Source organism: Ammospiza caudacuta, chromosome Z, assembly GCF_027887145.1.
Source record: "Ammospiza caudacuta isolate bAmmCau1 chromosome Z, bAmmCau1.pri, whole genome shotgun sequence".
NCBI classification, from domain to species: Eukaryota; Metazoa; Chordata; class Aves; order Passeriformes; family Passerellidae; genus Ammospiza; species Ammospiza caudacuta.
Window position 1 is genome coordinate 31,839,557 of NC_080632.1, and position 19,401 is coordinate 31,858,957.

The 19,401-nt window shown below is 40.1% G+C and overlaps 1 protein-coding gene across 2 annotated transcripts in view; it reads left to right on the plus strand.

The window, feature by feature from the left end:
- FRMD3 (FERM domain containing 3) overlaps positions 1 to 19,401 on the plus strand; it is a 129,854-nt gene that overhangs the window by 74,553 nt on the left and 35,900 nt on the right. For both annotated transcript variants that reach the window (XM_058823431.1, XM_058823432.1), the window contains exon 4: positions 4,900 to 4,978. In XM_058823431.1, the coding sequence (XP_058679414.1) occupies positions 4,900 to 4,978 (79 nt within the window). The remainder of the gene's footprint in view (positions 1 to 4,899; positions 4,979 to 19,401) is intronic.

Genomic DNA, 19,401 nt, shown 5'->3' on the forward strand with positions numbered 1-19,401 from the left:
AGTGAGACAATTTCTGTTGCTCTGACGTGCAGGCATTCTAAATTTTCATGTTTTTCTTGTTGCCTCGCATAACCGAAAGAGAGTAGGTTTAGATTACATATTAGGGAAAAACTTTTTCGTGTGAGGGTGGTGAGGCACTGGAACATGTTCCTCAGAAAGGTAACAGGTGTCCTGTCCTTGGAGGTGCTCAAGGCCAGGTTGTAACCTGGTCCAGTGCAAGCTGTTCCTGCCCGTGGCAGCAAGGGTTGGAACTCGATGACATTTACAGTCTCTTCAAACCCAAAGCACTCTATGATTCTATGATCTAAAAGAGTAATGCTGCAAGGATGTTCTCCTGTGTCAGGTCATTGGAATTTTTCAATTAATTTCCGTGATCTCTAATGCTAAAACCTGAAAGGAGATGGAATGAACCAGGTTGATCTCAGCACAAATGTAAAGAAAAGTTTAATCCAATGTGAGATTCATATATACATACATATATACATATATACATATATATATATATATACATATATACATATATACATATATACATATACAATACATATACAATGAAAAATTCATAAATACATATACAATGGGAGTTTTGTGTGATCCTTCAGGCACTAATATGAATGCTGTGTATTCTATAATCCTCATGAATATTTCATAACAGCATTTTAAGCTTTATTATAAACACTTGACAAAAATCCACCTTGCCCTGTGTTGCTCTTTAACTAATGAGTGCAATGTGGGATAGCTCTAATTTGACATTTATGGTAGATCAGGTATCCCTTATGCATAAAAACACTGAGTAACGTTCTACCTGTCTTTAAAATGCTCAGCAAGGAATATGGATAAAGAGCTGATTCCTCTGGAAAGGAAACAGGCATATGGAAACAACTATGTACGTATTAATGGTTTCCCAGAGATGCTTCTGCAGAGATAGTGAACATGAAGAATATTTGAGTGTAATATTTTTTCTTGCTTGTTTGTTTCTTAAATTTCACTAACTTTTTGTAGGAATCTGTAATTCAGAGAATATGTAACAACAAGGAGAGATGAAGGAAGTATTCTGCAAAGTTGCATTCTCAGGACTATAAAGATAATTTTAACATCTGCTTTTGGATTTCAGTATCCATGTGTAATTCATGTACAGATGTTCGTGTACACTGACAGTGCTGTGCATTATAGAACATAACATTTGTGCTTGGTGAAAAGGAAATTGTGAAAAACAAGCTTTCCAAAAAGCATCAGCTGAGAATCTTCCATCTTTATCTATTTGGTTGACACTTGTAAAATTTCAATCAAGTTTTTCAACAGCTTTTAAAAACTATTTTCATCTTTCATAGTGTTGTGGTTTAACCCCAGCCAGCAACTGGCCTCATGCAGGCACTCTCCCAGTCCCCCACCATCAGGATTGTGGAGAGAAGGGTAAAAAGCTGGAAAACCTGTGGTTAAGACAAAGAAAATTTAATATGAAAGGGAAAAGCAACACAAGCAAAGCAAAACCAGTTATTCATTGAGTCCTTCCCATGGGCAGGCAGGTGTTCAACCATCCGCAGGACAGTAGGTAACAGTGACTTGGGAAGACAATTGCTCCAGAAGTCTCCCCTTCCTCTTTCTCCTACTTTATATACTGCACATGATGACATGTCATCTGGCATATTCCTTTGGTCAGCAGAGGTCATCCATCCTGTCTGTGTCTCCTCCCAAATTCCCATGCACACATAGTCTCCTCACCAGGGTGTCAGTACAAAAAACTTCTCTGTATTATCAACCCTGTGTTCAACACAAATGCAAAACACAGCCCCATACAAGCCACTGCAAAGAAAATTAACACTACTCCAGCCAAAATCAGCACACATAAATATTTTATTCTTTTTTCAGATTCTTTTGCTATGAAGAAAATGGTAATACAAATGTGTGGGCCTTTTTTGTAGGGCGCTTAAAAATAGTTCATGTGAGACTCAGTCCCTTACTTACTGATTTCTGTACCAAGGGAGGCATCTCCCATATTCCTCTTTGTTCTTGTCACGGTGTTGTAGGTTTGGGAGTACTTTAGGGAGATCCTTCCTTTTTGACGTACATAGAATACTGTATCGTAGTTAAATGTAAATGAAATAAAATTTAACAACATACAGCCAGTTGCCTTGAAAACTATGCTCTGTGTGTAGCTCCTTCATGAGCATTTAGATCATGACTTGTTTCAGCATTTAACATAATTTAAATGATTTTATTTGTACTTTTTCTTTCACCTCTTATGTACTGTTAGCATACAAACTGGCAAATTAATGGTTCTGCTTCAATGGAGTTTGCTTTCGATACTATTCTCCACAATAAAGTCCTTTGAAATCATTGTAATTGTGAATGGTTTTTAGTGAGAAAGTGAACTCAGATAGCAGGAAATTCTGACAGAGCCTCAGGCATTTTGCTATGCCTGCTGCTTCTTATCTGAGAGATAAAGGACCCTCTGAAAGAAAAGACTTATAAGAAATAGCTACTAAAAAACTGATTATGTGAATTGATAGTTTTGTGTTGATGAAATGTGCTTCTGCAATTCTGGTCTATTTTGGGAAGGTTTGTTGTTAATGTCTCCACTTTAATATGGAAGTGGTCAAAAGTAATTTTACTTTCAAGGAATTGAGAAATTATCTGGCTTGACAATCATATCTCTTGAGCTGATAAAATTCAGTGCCTGTCTTGGTTTCTGCTATGAGAAATCAAAGAGAGAACATGAAGTCCTCATGCATGTTTCCCCAGTGTGGTAAAATGTATGAGAAAAAGGCCTTGCTAAACATTTACATATCTTCAAATGTCTGTTTGGAAGAACATTAGGCTTATGATCTACCTTAAAATTAAGATGGAGGGTAAAGTGGATATCTCTGGGAGTTCCCTTCTTCCCCATTCAAATGTTCATTGAGGCTGGTTTTCCAGCTGGGAATAAGGAACAGAAAAAGAGGCTCTCCTGTAATTGCAGGGAACATTTTTATCTCCACAGATTAATTAGATGGATAGATTCATGTTCTTTTTACCATTTCAAATTGCAAGTTGTTTTTGTTCCATTCTTGCACAGCAATAGAGAAGGGATCTTGGCTTAGCAGGCTGCAGCAGACTTGTATAGTATTGCTGCACTGCTGAGGAGGAATATTGTTACAGGAGCTTGAGTCTAGAAAAAGATTTGAGAAATAGGCTTTAAGCTGCCTTGACAAATCCCCTGCATGTCCTGTGCATTGGTGTGTACTTCTGTCACATACTGTTCTTCTGCTCAAGTAAAACATTTCCTACTTTAACCTTTCCTATGAATGTAGGCTATTTTTATAGTGCAGTGGATGCCATCATTTCCTCGCCGTGATACTCTTTGCATATAGGGCAGCTGTATTCCAAAATTTTCCTCCCTTAATAGTTTTAACATGACTATTGAGGAGTGACAGAAACATTTAAGATGACTTAAGTTATCCTTTGTTGTGTCCAGGCAACATGACTCCTTAGTGAGTTTCTGCATGGATGCTTTCCTTTCTGGGACAGTGAATTCACTTTACCTTCTACTTTGCTGTTGCAGGGCAGTTAAGACATAACAATGTCTTCTGTTTTGCAGTCACTGTAAGACAATGCTGCAGTCATATCTAGGACAGCAAAGCCCACAGAAAACAGACTGAGTGTTTCTCTAGCTTTCAGACAACTTCTCCAGATAGGAAAACTGTGAAAGCTCAAGCCATCTCTAGAGAACAACAAAGGCTTTTTTTTTTTTTCTTAGTTTCCCCTTAATTTCTATTTCTTATTGATTACTTGTTTTTTTTCTTTTCCTGTATTTTTCATATTTCCATTTCCATCCCTTCTGAAATTCCTCCTTGTGTCTTAAATGAATGGTTATTTAAACAAGGAAAAAAAATTAAATCAGCAGTTTTTGTGGCAACTGACTGTACTTAAAGTAAGTACAATGTGAGATTTTAAAAGAGGAAAATATTCCCTTATCTTCAAGAAGATAAAGGAATATTTTATCCAAAAGATACCAACCGTAACAAAAGATTTAACTAATTTTTATTTTCTATTGCTGTTGTACATCACATGGAACTGTGAGATATCTAGGGATGTGTTTCTGAAACACTGCAGCATACACGTAGATACTGCAGTCAGAGAAGCTTGAAGAGTATCATGATTGTTGAACTAATCACCACATGAAGTTTATACAAGCCTTTTAACTGGTGAGCTTAAGAAGATGGTACAGTAAAATGTTCTAGTAGCTTACTAATTACTGTTACAATTTACAATTTAAAAAAGAAATTAATGATTTCACCTGGTAATGTCTTCCATTTTCTCTGTAATTTTTTCTTGCTCTTTTCTTCTGCTTTCCCTTTCCCTGCCATAAAAGCACAATCTTTTCAAGGTTTTGGAAATTTAAAATTGTCTGTGTACATTGAGAATATACCAAGACCAAAATATATTAAAACTAACTAGAATATTGTAGATCTGTACTTTGCTCTAAATCGAAGTGCCTGAGAGGCACTGATTGCAAAATTGAAATATTTCCTGTTATTGTGATTCTTTCCTCTTTCTCCTTTCTCCTTTCTTTTTCCCCTCTTTCTTTTGTATTGGAAGGATTGTACATCAGGCCTGGCATTGATATAATTGCTCAGAGTTGGGTACTATAATCTTATTAAATACTGGGAACAGAAATACTTCTACTGTCTTTAGTTTCATTACCTAAATGGTTTCTTCAATTTTGTAGTATTATCATTGCTTACTGCTTATCATTTGCCAAAAAAGACCACCCCAAAATAAAGCATATATAATAATGCCCCTGTTTGAATCTCTGCCTAAACTAACCATTAGTAAGTGATTTTAAGGTCACTCCTTCAGAGTGGCTTAAGCAATGTTTGTTTTCTATGGTTCTCATGTTTTTTCTTTATAATGTTTCAGCTCATCCACCATATACCATGTGCTTTAGAGTGAAATTCTATCCACATGAACCCTTGAAGATTAAAGAAGAGCTCACCAGGTATTTTTTGTTTTGTTTTATTTCGTTTTGTTTTGGGCTCTTTCTTTTTTTTTTTTTTTTTTTTTTTTTTTGGTCCTTTTTTAGTCTGTGCATTTAATATGCTTTGCTAATAAGTTCAAGAAAAGGCAGATTGTTGTCTAGGGTACGGTTCTCACTATTTCTGATAAAATTAGCATAGGCTGGCATTTGCAATACTGATCTTCTTTGTACTGTGATACCTATAGATTTTTAATGCAGTTTAAAGGAAGTCTTCTATAACATACAGACAAGTAGTTATGATATACAAGAACTTGCAAAAAATGAAGCAATGGTGAAATGACTGGGCAAAATTTACCCTGGTTCTTTCCCTGGCAGGGATAAGTTCCCTTCCCTTCCCTTCCCTTCCCTTCCCTTCCCTTCCCTTCCCTTCCCTTCCCTTCCCTTCCCTTCCCTTCCCTTCCCTTCCCTTCCCTTCCCTTCCCTTCCCTTCCCTTCCCTTCCCTTCCCTTCCCTTCCCTTCCCTTCCCTTCCCTTCCCTTCCCTTCCCTTCCCTTCCCTTCCCTTCCCTTCCCTTCCCTTCCCTTCCCTTCCCTTCCCTTCCCTTCCCTTCCCTTCCCTTCCCTTCCCTTCCCTTCCCTTCCCTTCCCTCTTTTGCTTTCTTTTTTCTTTCCTTCCCTTCCCCTTTTTTCCCCTCCCAAATAATCTGGAAAGTTTAATTCAGGCCTGACTATTTCAAGACGTTTATGCATAGTCTCACTTATTTTTCTCTTGGGTGTATCTTTAGGATCACAAATAAGACAATCTTTTCAAAGTAGTGACAGACCTTAAGCTGATACAGAGGTGCAATATATGCATATTTTTCAAGTACAGCTGCTCTGGAGGGTAAGAATTCTTGCTGCTTATGTTGGAATTTTGAAAATTTTGTTGTGAAAACAGAGTTGTTCAACACCTTAGCTGTGCTTAATGAATGGGAGCTCTGTCCTTCCTACTGGCCATTGTGAATATTCTGTTGCTCTGGACACAAGAAGTGTACGTGGCGGGGGGGGAATGCAGGAAAGTAGCTCTTTTGAGCTCAGTACCAGTACCAGTGCAGGACTGACTGTGTGTGTGCTTTACCACCTTGCTGGAGAGCAGGCACGCTGCTGACTGCTGTCTGCCTGCTGCAGAAGCACCGAGTGCCTCAGCACCTGCTGCCTTGGCTCTTGGTTGATTCTTTCCCCAAGCACTGCATGCGCTTGTGCTCACAAGTCACTTCACAGTGCGGGGATCCCATTGTCACTGGCCTCACACTGAAAGTTTCAGAAGCAGGTTATGTTCTGCTGAATGATGCATTTGTAGTTTGTATAGAACAGCTGGGGCATGCTGTTATTTTATAGCTATTTATCTTGGATGAAATACTGGAACTGTACAGCTGAGTGAACAGGTCGTAAACCAGGAAGTCAATGGATTTTCAATATTTGCTACTGTTTGTCCTTGGACGAACACTTTACCTTTTATGATCCAGAGTACGATTGTATAGTCCTTTCTCATTCAAGAGTCTAAATTAATTGGCTTTTAAAAAAACCTGGATATCCTCCCAGGATAAGTTTTATTGAAATATAAAGCACCAAGAATTCACTCACTGATGGTTGTTGTGTTGTGAGTATGTTTTAGTCTTTGCTGGGATATTTCAAATAAATTTTTCAAGTGAAGTTGTGTGAAAAATGTGTTACAGTCTTTTATAAAAACTAATACCATTAAGAACTTAAAAAGGAGAAATAATTAGAGGCATCGTTTATTCAACATATTTTTGTATCTGATCATCTTAATAGTTTCTCAATGTTGTTATTTGGGAAGCTTTGCTTCATCTCTGCCATATGTCTTACACAATAACAAAATACAGAAAATGCTCCTGAAATGAACAAGTGAAGTGCAGCCATGCAACCCATCTCTGAGAATTTGCTTCATGACCAAAGCAGAGGGTCAGATTCTAGGTGATGCCCTAGATTGGCTGGAGTTATTTTTCTTTTTTCTTGAATTGCAATGATTGGTGAAATTCAAGTAGAAGAGTGTTCATTAGCATTTTAGAGAAGACAGTTGTGAAACCTTGAGGACTAGTTCTTCTAGTCCTACTAGTCTTCTATTTCTTCTAGAGGCTTCTTGGTAGACTTTTGCTTTGCCTTTTATTTAGTGCTGCTGTGTTCACTTGACAATCATATTTTTCCTGGTTGTTCTTAAGATGTTTTGAAAATAAATTAATAATATTGTCACCCTTTGACTTAAAAACCATCTGTACTTTGCAGCTGTATGTACAGTCAACTGAGTGAGAGTAATAGTGTTTTGCATTTCTGTCATTGTCTGTGCCTAAGGATGTCAGAGCTCTCTGTCACTTCTTCGGCTGGGTGGAAGTCTGATGGGTGTCTGTGGTCCCCATTTAAATAATGAAATTAAGTAAGACATTCTATCACATTGCCATACTACTCTTTGTTTCAGAACATTGATTAACCCTGTGGTTAATGCCTCATATGGATTATGGTCAATGCAGTCTTTTTAAAAGCTTTATAGGAATAAATCTTTAATGAAGCATCTTAGAGACATCAGAGAGGCTTACAGGTCTTAAAAAGAACTGCTTTTCCTACTCTTCCATAGAAAAAGCTGATGTGAAAAAAATCATCTGTTCAGTATATGAAGCTTTGTGTCTATGGGGTAAAGGTTTGGTTTCTGTGAAACCAGTTTAACATAATATTCAGGATTTAGACATCACTTGCAGCAAGAAAATTTAAGAGTTATCCCCTCAGATTACTGATGCTTCATTTCTGTCCTACCTGGGGCCCAACCTTCCCTGGTTGGGTTTGACTGTAATCCTTGACTTACTCTGTGGTTTAACATGTGAAACTATTTTCAGAAATTGAAGGTGGAGAATTATCTATTTGAAGTTATCACTACGTCTATGATATCATAGAAAAAAAACGTCTAGTAGTCTGAAAACTTGTGCAAACTGCATGTTTGGAGGCCAGGAATGCCTTGGGCAAATAATGATGCTGTGTTCTTGCCTGTCACTGCATTTTATAACACCGCTAAGGACAACTAAGAATATTGTCAGTCAACATTGTACCTTTCCTGACACTTACTTTCATTTCTCTTGTTTTAATTAACAACCATTTTCATAGCTATGCTTTTGAAATAAAATCAGTGTCTGCCTTTGGATGTCAAGGCACTCTGAAATATTATTGCTAAAGTATTGGCTTCTCTGGGTCTGGATTGAAGGCACTTGAGATGGTAGATCATGTTCAGACTCAAGTGTTTATTTCTTATCAGTGAAACAGTCTCACTACTGTGAGTTGGGCAGCTTTTCATCAGCAGGCACAAAATGGCTAACAATCTCTTGTTGCAAGGTCTTTTAAGACTAAACTATCCAATTAAGAACTAGATTATTTTCCTTTTTAACCTAATAACTGATCTCACAGAGCCCACAATGCAGATGTTTCTGCCCAATTACAAAATGCCACCCAATCCCACAAAGAAGAAGGAAGAAGAAGCGTGAAGAAGAAACCCAGGATGATGCCCTGTGCCCTCCATCTTGCTTCCATCCACAACATAGTAAAAATCCCAAACCCTAAATTTCTCACCAAGTGATAAACCTACACTACTCTCGATAATCTATTTCACACTTCTGTGGATTCTAGTCTATCTTGAAGTTGTAGGAAACTTCCTCCATGAATGAGGGTCAAAGTCAGCGCTCCCCCGGGGGTCAGGGCACCCCAGAGCAGACAGAAATATTCCTGCTGCCCTGGGTTTCCACACTAAAGGAGAAATTCCGTGGAAAATATTTCTGCTTCTCACTGTGGAAAGGAGGTTCTGCATGATCCTTGGTCACTGTTTTCTCTAGAGTGAACTGGTGTTAGGATGGTAATTCACAAGTTCAGAGGCCATGGGGGTTGTTGCCTTGATCTCTCTTGCTTATGTAGTAATAGACCACCTGAAACCCAACTTGTCACTGAAGTCAAAATCTTAATGCACTTCAGGGCTTCTCAGCTCATCTGCTTAATGGATGTCAACATGGATTTAGAAGATCTGTCCTTATTTTTGCAAATAGTTTCCACAGCAGAGCACTAAGGCTGCACATTTGAAACATGTTTGAGAAAGACTCAAGACACACCTTTTCTTTTTTAATTAGGCAATTTTCCCAACGAATTAAAAAAAATGTGATGAGAAAGTGGCAAGGATTTAACTTATTTTTCTCAAATGATTTGGCCTCTGCATGTGCACTGGAGGCTCAGCAAACTGAAACACAAGCAGTGTATATATACTTTTCAATGGTTTGTATAATCTTTTAAATAGAGAAAGATGCTGAGTCTTAGAAGAAGAGTGGTGCTTCTTGTAGGGTGTTGATCCTGACTGGATGCCTGGCATCAGCCAAAGATTTTCCCTCACTTTTCTCCAGAGCTAGACCTCTCACAGGGGAAAGAAAATGTAATGAAGGGTCCATGAATTGAACTAAAGACGAGGAGAGATCACTCACCAAATACCACCACGGGAAAAAAAGGTGCAATCTGAGACAGTAATAGAATTTATTACTAAAAAATCAGAGCAGGATAACGAGAAGTAAAATAAGACCTTAAAAATGCTTTCCTCCCCACCCCTCTGTTTTTCCCAACTCTACCTACTCCTTCAATGGCACAGAGAAATGGGAAATAGGTTATGGGTTATGGTCAGTGCATCACAAGTTGTTTCTCCTGCTGCTCAGGGAGAGGGGACCTTTCCCTCCTGCACTGTGGGAGACAGTTCTCCATGAACTTCTCTGATGTGAGTCCATCTCACAAGCAGCAGCTCTCAGTGACCTGCTGCAATGTGAGTCCCTCCCCAAACTGCCACAGCCTGGGTCACTCTTCCACAGGGTGCAGTTCTCCAAGGACAGGCTGCTCCAGTGGGGGCTCCTGTCTCCACGGGCCTCCCATGAGTTCACAGCCTCCTCAGCCATCACAGAATTAACTAGGTTGGAAAAAACATCTGAGATCATTGAGCCTAAGCTATGACCTAACACAATCTACAGTCAGCTAGACTGCATCACCAAGTGCCACATCCAGTCTTTCCCTAAACACCTCTAGAGGTGGTAACTCCACCACCTCCATCAGCAGCCTATTCCAATGTCCAGTCACTTTTTCTGTGAAGAAATTCTTCCTAATGTTCAACCTAAACCTCCCCTGGTGCAGCTTATGTCCTCTTGTCCAGTCACTGGTTGTCTGGGAAAAGGGACCAAGACCCACCTGGCTGCACCCTCCTTTTTTAATAATTGTGGAGAGCAATAAGGCCTCCCCTGTGCCTCTTTTTTCCAGGCAGAACAACCCCAGCTCCCTCAGCTGCTCCTTGAAGCACTTGTGCTTTGGACCCTTCACCAGCCTTGTTGCCTTTCTCTGGACACTTTTGAGCAACTCAATGACCTTCCTGAACTGAGTGTCCCAGAACTGGACACAGCACTCAAGGTGTGGCATCACCTGTGCTGAGTGCAGGGGGACAGTCGCTGCCCTGGTTCTGCTGGCCACTCTGGTGCTGATACAGGCTGGGATGCCCTGGCCTTCTTGGCCACTAGAACTCACTGTTAGCTCATGTTCAGTACTCTGTCAGCCCCTTCTTCTGGCCTCTGTCCAGACACTCTGACCTCAGCCTGTTGCACTGCAGTAGCTTGTTTTGGCCAAAGTGCAGGACCTGGTGCACTCAAACCACTGGATTCAGTGCATCTCTCCAGCCTGTCCAGGTCTCTCTGGAGAGCCCTCCTACCCTCTAGCAGATCAACACACATTCAACTTGGTGTCAACTTGGTGGTCAGTGTGCCTCTGTCTGACCTGCTGAACGGATCTCAGCAGGTCAGGGAAAGAATATTAAAGATAACAAAGAATAAACAGCCTTGAGAACCACAGCTGAAGAATCCTGACTCCTTCAATCTTGGGGCTGGGAAAAAGAGACTTTCGACTGCAGAAATCGCGAGACATAACCTTGACAGGTTCTGAGGTCAGGCTGACCAACCTATAGTTTCCCAGTCCCTCCTTTCAGCCCTTCTTACGGATGGGTGCCACACTGGCCAGCCTCCAGTCATCAAGGACCTCCCGAGTGAGTAAGGAGCCAGGACCCTAATATACAGAGCCACCCCTACTCTTGCCTGTCTCTTCTGAAGGGCAAGTAACCATCCATTGCACCACTCCAGTCATGCAAGTCACCCCTCCATGTTTCCATGGGTGACATCTTAGTTTCCCTTCTGTCCAATGGCTTCCAACTTCTCTTGCTTGTCACCCATGCTGCCCACTCCAGTGCACATGCACATCAGCTGGACTGCTGATTTCACCCCTGATTCTGGCTTGCCACCTATGGCTTATCTCTGGAGAGCCCATTTTCATCCCCTTCCCTATTCAAACATTGTTTAAAGTCCTCTCAATCAGCCCTGACAGCTCATGGGCTAGAATCGTTTTTGCCCTTGTTAGAGAGATGGAGTCTATCTGATTTTGGAAGGCCTATTGATGTAAAAAGTTGCCCCGTGATCAAAGTTACATCCACCTGCTCTGGCATGGGCTGCAGGTGGATCTCTTGCATCCCTGTGGATCTCCAGGGTCTGCAGGGGCATGGCTGCCTCACCATGCTTTGCACGAGAGGCTGCAGAGGAATTTCAGCCCTGGAGTCTGGAGCATCTGCTGCCCCTCCTTCTCCACTGACCTTGGTGTCTGCACAGTTCTTCCTCTCATGTTTTTTTTTTTTTTTTTGGCTGCAGTTACATTTGTGCAATCACTTCCCCTCCCCTGAAATCTGTTATCACAGCAGTGTTATCACTGTTTCTGACTGGCCCAGCCTAGGCCAGTGACACATCTGTGTTGGAGCCACCAGGGATTGGCTCTGCTGGACATGGAGGAAACTTCCAGCAGCTTCTCACAGAAGCCACCGCTGTATCCCCACTGCTACCAAAGCTTAGCCATGCCCACCCAGCACACTCCTTTACACTGGAGCCATCTCTGAGGGTTTGAGTTCTGCTCCATGTGTAGTATGTGGAGGATATCAGGCTCTTCTGAATGTTACATCTGTGGCTCTCTAGGTCTGGTTATCTGTCACTTACAGATGGTGTGAAGTCCTTCAGTTCTAGAAAATAGCATTTAACTGGCATAATTGAGTATATCTAATGAGAGTAATAAGTTTCAGTTTTTAATTATGCAATTGTAACATGACACCACATCTTCACATCTCCCCTGTCCCCTGCTACACATACCTGTAAAATATGATTTCAGTTTCCTTTCTTTTTAAATCAGCATTTGTAATGAAGCGTGACAGGACTGGGGATAGAGGCCTTGAATACATACAGTTTTGGTATTATTGTTAATTTCCTTTTCTCTTAATTTTCCTTTTAAAAATAAAAAAAATTCTTTTTGGTTAATTCCCTTTGTTTTTCCAGAAAGCATAATAGCTTGATGGGTAGAAGTTTTCTTTTGCCATGTGCATCTAACTGTGTGCAGAAAAAAGGATATTCACTATAATGCCCAAGGTTATTCTGCTGGCATGGCATGTAAAGATAAAGAATTGCTATGAAGAAAGTTTCACCTGCAGAGATCACTCAATGCACACCATCCCAGCAGACTTTATGAAAAGCACAGATATTTTACACTGTGCCATTCTTTTCTGTTCTTGTTCACAGCTCAGAGCCCACAGCTGGAAAAGCCTGAGATGCTGTACATTAACAAGATTTGAGCAATCAAGGGAATATGAACAGATAGATCCAAAGATTGATCATACTTTCTATTTTGTTATTTATTTTTGGTGTTGTTGCTTAGGTAATAAATAAATCAGTGGTTTTTATTTCTTATATATGAAAGAATCCCAGGGTCTCATGCTCTCTTATCTTCAAATTCCTACATTTTAGTGTGTATGTATAATTAAAATGGAAGACTATAAAGTCATTTGAGGTCCCAAAGAAATGCTCTAAAATGCTACAGATAATACTGTATCAGTGGTAATCCATGATTATTATAGAAAAAACAGAAGAGGGCATGGGTAAATAGATGGTGGAATTAACCAAAGGTGGATTATTTCAATTTGCTTTCATCATGCCTTTTTTTCCTAATCCATACTTCCTAATCCAAGAAGCAGTTCTTCAATGACTAATCTGTCATAAATCAGTGTTACAAGTATAGCAGGAAAAGCAGATGAAAAAATTGTTTATTTGGAAGTCATATAAAATGACAAAGACTTGGCGTATGTAAACATGGCATGCTCAGTGTTTGTCTAGTCCAGTCTCAATCAGCTGTACTTTATGTTGCCATGTGCTAGAAGAGCCTGGTGCTTTTCCCTCTGGAAGCAGGAGGCCAGTTGTGTTTGGTAGTGATTTTTAATTCCTGAATGGATCTGGTTATTAATGCCTCAATATGAAGTGACTCATTTGCAAGTAGGAAATTTGTGCAATATATTTGTGCTATTAACCAATAGCTCTAAGGTGAGTTCATACAAGGTGGGCCTGTGCTGCTAGCCCTGTTCCAGACATCACTTAGGAATATCTCTGCTCTTCCTGGTACCCCCTTCTGCTCTTCTTGAAGTGGGAAGTCATGCTTTGATATCTATGAAAGTCCACTTATCTATTTTTGCTTTGTCAAGGACACATTGGAAAGTTGTCAAGGACAACTTTGGCAGTTGCCAAGTGAGTTTATAGTTTTAATAGCATTGCAGTCACAATCAGATTGAATAACATAAATCTTAAAAGTGAGTTTTTTGTTAATAAGAGCACTTGATGCCTCAGGCTTGCAGATCAGATTCAGAGTACGGAAAAAATTACCAAGAAGGGTAATTTTTTTTTGCTGGAGATTGCACCTCAGGGAGAAGAGACCTTGTACATGTTCAGAGCTCTTCTTGTGGTCCTCTGTGGGGAAGGCAGAATGGCAGAGAAGATGCAGTCCAGTCATGGTGTTTTGCAGGAAAGACTATTCGCATGCTGTGGTGGGACTTTCATGTAGCCAGGAGCCAAAACAATGCTTTTCTTTTACCACTCCTTTGTCTGCTTTACTCGTTAGTGAAATTAATTATTAAGTAATAATAAAGATTTTTTCACCAGTAGCCTGTGCTGTCAAGAAACTCACTGGGATGGTAATTTATCACTCTTGTCCCAAGGAAAGACCATACAGGCACTGACCAGCTGTAAAGCCAGGAGGACAAGCCCATGTCTTGCTAGCTGCAGTCATAATCCTGACCGCAGAAGTCAGAGATTTGAGACTACTGAAATCTGTCATTAAAGCCACCTTCCATCCCCCACCCCAGAGCATAAAATGAAGTACTTATTTTTGAAGGAATAGTTTTGGGTGCTTTGGGGCATTTTTTATTACCAGGAATCCACAATTTTGGCAGTATAGGAGGGGCATAGGTTCAGAATGGAGATATGGAGTACCAATACCTTCATTATGTTTTGAGTCCTTAGCATTAGTACACCTTCAGAAATTGTAGAACAAGAAGGGTGATTCTTTCTACAGGTGCCTGTTAACACAGGCATGCAGTCATGCAGTTTCTCAAATTTTCTGGTGTTAGATATTTTAAGAAAAGTAGAATTTTCTTTTTTCTTGTGTTTAGCTGAAGATTATGCTTTGAAATCATGATAGATATACCCCAGTTCCTAATTCCTCTACTAGAATTTGGTTTATGACAGATCAGAGAGTTAAAAAGGGCAACTGCTGTACTGACATCAGTGTGGCATGCTTATTGTCATGGGTATCTGTTTTACAAATGGGTTTAAACCATACTAACATGGTTTTAACTTTCCTACTGTTTCAAAAAACCAAGAAATCTAATAGATGATCTCCTTCCCATCAAAATTCACTAGAGGGTTTTGGAATTGTTATATTAGGATTTTCAACAATGAAAGTCAATTCATGTGTATTCATGTTAGTATTAGTTTCTGGATATTTTGCCCATATTTGTGTAATCATTCTTTTTTTGTACTTGGTAATACTGTTTTTCTTCACAATCTTCTGAGGCAGTTGGTTTACTATCTGCTATGGCAGATGCTTTCTTTCCTTTGCCTTAAGCAATTTCCCAGTTCCACTGATTTTCCTCTAGCTCTAATGTTGAGGATTCAGTGGATAATAGTTCTTCATTTGCCTTTCCCACTACCTCATGATTTCAGAAGACTCACTCTTAGTCTCCCTTAATCACCATCTTGCCCTATAAGGGAGGCTCTGTCTTCTCATTCATTTTAGTTCTTCTCTATTAACCAAGCTCATCTATGTCCTACTCAGGCTGAAAGGACCAGAGCTAGGTAAAAAATTCAAGGTGTGATAACTTCAATGCTTTAAGTACTGGCAAAACAGCCCTCTGTCTTTTTCACAATATCATTCCTAGTGATGCCCAACATTCTCTTGGGTTTTTGGCTGCTTCTGTACCCTGAGTTAATGATTTCAGAATGATGACTTATTTTAAAATATATCAAAATCCATTTAAAGGATTAGCAAATAAGTAAGCAATATATTTTAGCTAATATAATTATTTTTTTCTGTCACAGAATCAATTAGATTGGAAAAGATATCTGAGATCATTGAGTCTAACCTGTGATTCAAAACCATGGTGTTCAGTAGACCATAGCACTGAATGCCACATCCAGCCTTGTCTTAACCCCACTGGACAGTGATTCCACTCTCCTCTCTGGGGAGCCTATTCCAAAGCCTAATCATCCATTCTGAGAAGAAATTCTTCCTAACGTCCAACCCAAACCTCCTCTGGTGCAGCTTAAGACTGTGTCCTTTTCTCCTGCCACTGGTTGCCTGGGAGAAGAGACCAAGCCCCAGCTGGCTGCACCCTCCTTTGAAATAATTGTGGAGAGCAATAGGGTCTCCCCTGCACCTCTTTTTTCCAGGCAGAACAACCCCAGCTCCCACAGCTACTCCTTGAAGCACTTGTGCTTTGGACCCTTCACCAGTCTTTCGGTCCTTCTCTGGACTCACTCCAGCATCTCATTGTCCTTCTGGAAGTGAGGACCCCAAAACTTGACACAAGACTATAGGTGTGGCCTCACCTGTGCTGAGTACAGAGGGAGAATGACTTCCCTAGTCCCTCTGGATGGACTGTTCTTGATAAAGAACAAAGGCTGGGGTGCCATTGGCCTTCTTGGCCACCCGGACACACTGCTGGCTCATGTTCAACCCTTTTTCTCTTCATGGCTTTGTAAAGTATAGAAAATATGTTCTCTTACTTGTGATATTACATACTTGTACATAGCAGTTAGTGTTTGGTGGAGATTCATACGCTTTGGCAGGAAAAAGGTGCTCCTGCAGTGTATTTGATACTATCTGCTGTGGAAGACAAAAATGCAAAGTTGGTATTCAGAATAATATGCATAAATAACTCAAAAATTCTTCTAGGTAGGAGGACACCCAATCCAGGAATATTGTAAAAACATTTATTTTCCTTCTACCACACTGTACCACAAACAGCACCATGGAAAATAGTAGTGAGTCAAAGTCAGACGCCATGCCGAGATAGCAATTTTTTGAATTGCTGGATCTCTGGAGGTGACCATATCTGTCAGCTGGAAAGACTGCAACAACACCAAGAGATACATTTGCTATGAGAATAAACTGTATTAAGTGACTTGAACAAAGTAAAAAATCACTGGGTGGCCAAATCACAAGGTCTGGCTGTGGGAAAGCTTTCATGCCTCACTGAACACCTTAAAATAGATAAATTGTCTGTTAAGCAGCTAGCAATCTGGTCTCTGGGGGTCATGATGCCTGCTTAAAAACAAGAATAGTTATTGCTGACCCTTAATCTGCATGGCAGGGAAGGTTTGGCCAACCTGAAGTTGAGTCATATGTACTGCAAAGAGATGATAGATGGAAATGAGGTTATTCCAATGAGAGACATTTGTGAATGTAAGTATAAGTTTACTAGCTTCTTATTAAGCTTGGATAGTTAGGGCTGTAAATCAGGTTATAAAGACATGCCAGGGCTTGGAAAAAACAGATATTGTGGAAGGACACATGAAGAAGCAAAATCGATTATTTTGCAAGCTATTTCTGTAAGTGTATGCAGTTTTAAATACATACATACACCTCAGTGAGTTTAGGAGTCAGTTGTTTTTTTTTTTCCATAAGTGTTTGCTGACCTGGGTCATAAATTACTGCATCAGTATTACAGGAAGTGCCTGAAGTTTAGTGAGCCTTTGGTAAAATGTGCAAAAATTCCTTTCAATTGAAAATATATTTATATTTTTCATTTGAAAGAATTCTAAAGTCTTGGTGCTGTTCCAGGCTTCCCTTCTTGCTTTGTAGATCTCAGCCTATCTTCATAGGACAGGTGCTCCAGCTGTCTGATCAATTTGGTGGCTCTTCTCTGAATTTGTTCCAGCAAGTTCACCTCTTTCTTGTGTTGCAGACCCCAGAGCTGGATGCAGGTTCCAGGGGGAGTCTCACCAGAGCAGAGCAGAGGGGCAGAATCCCCTCCCTTGACTGCTGCTCACACCTCTTCTGACACAGCCCAGTGTAAGATGGGCTTCCTGGGCTGCCATTGCACACTCTTGGGTCATGTTGAGCTTTTCATCCACCAACATCCCCAAGTCCTTCTCTTCAGGGGTGCTCTCAATTAATTCTCCATCTGGCCTGTGTTTGTGCTTTGGATTGCCCTGACCCACGTGTCGGACCTTACAGCTGGCCTTGTTGAGCTTCATGAGGTTTGCACAGATGTGTGTGGAAGCAGACTTGTTTCTCAAGCCTGCTAAGGTCACTCTGGATGGCGTCACTTCCCTCCAGCTATGTTGACAGACCCCCACACAGCTTGGTTTTTTTGGCAAATGACACTGAGGATCTTCAATTGTGGTCAGTACAATTTGCTTAGGAATAACACATGTTAATCTGTTGACCTCAGAGCTTGGCTAACAAGCCATGCTCTGAAACCTTGGGTGGGTTTTTTTGGCACTGCTTAAAAGCTGAACACAGTTTAGCCTCAAGCTAATGGTCACTCTGGAGAATGGCATCTCATTTTTTCACTCTGGAAAATCTTACCAAAATTCTTTGTGTAGGGACTGCTCAATTGCCCAAGCTATATATGGCATTTACACCAATATACTGAACCTTTTCTGGTACACTGTCATTGCAGATTAAGAATTTTTACTTTATCTCACTGAGGCCTCTGGTGCATTCTGTTACAGATAGTTCCTCTGAATCTACCTGTAGAATAGCAGTACCAACATACAGCAGTGAATTTGTGAGCTGTTACTGGACATTGATTACAGGAGGGGAAAAAAAGGTGTTGCAAAAAAAAAAACAAAAAAACAAACCTCGAAGTGTAAAGATCAATGAAGGGATGTGTTTACAATGAGAGAAGATTGCTTTTCTCATTGATAACTGTATCTGATTTATTGTATTCAGTAAAAATCCAAGGAAAGGAGAAAAGTTTCTCTGCCCTTCAGATAGTATTTCCTGGCTGGCTCTTGATGCAGAAGCTCATGATATGACCAGGTAACAGGAGAAGGTAACTTGGAAAAATATGTCTGACATTGCTGTTACTAATAAACTACATTTTTATTGGCTATGCTGTATGTTGCTCAAGGTTGGAGAGGACTGGCAGGAATGTCAAGAAATGTCAAGGAATGTCCTGATGGTCTGCAGAAGCCACTGAGTCTTGATAGAACCCTCTAGGTGGTCGATTTGTCTGGTCAAAGCAATGTTTAAATAGATTATTTTCCCAGAGGGGTGAAGTGGCTGAGTGGTGTGGCTGTAACCTGCTAGGTGCTGGGAAAAAAGCTGTGAGTGGTAGAAGCTCTCTGTGGTAGAAGGCAGAGTACAGGTAGAAGGAACTTTTTGTTTTCTTCTCCCCATGTCCTTATAGAAAGAGATGAATGGGAAAGGTGACTCCCTGCAAGGCAGGTGCCTCATGCCTGTGGCTCTTTAAGCCTCATGACGTTATTGCTCCCTTCAAACTTCATCTGGGATTCTTTACAGATTAAAAAACCCAAAACACCCAAAACCAAACCAAACCAAACCAACCAACCAAAAAAACCCAAAAGCAAAACAACAAAAAAACCCAAAATAAAACCAAAAAACAAAAAACACCAAAAAAAAAAAAAAAACCCCCAAAAAATTCCAAAACCAGAAGAGGAAAAAATCTCCACTGTGGTCAGTGTGCTATTTTGCCTACAGTAAGAGAAAGATTTCCTTTTGTAAACTTGTATATAATAAAAACAGAGGTACTCAAACAAGCTTACATTACCATAATTTATTTCACACTAGTAATGAGCATTGTAATAGATGTATTTTAAATAAAACATGTTCTATGACATTTTATGTGCGGTTTTGTTACTTTTGCCTTTATTATTTCATTGTTAATGAAAAAAAATCTATTTTTTTTTTTCTTATGGTTGTGTTTTGCCTTTTTCCTGCCATTTGAAATAACAAGAGGAAGATTCAAAATAGTTGCACAGCTGGTTTCACACTGATATGTTAAATCTGTTACAAAAA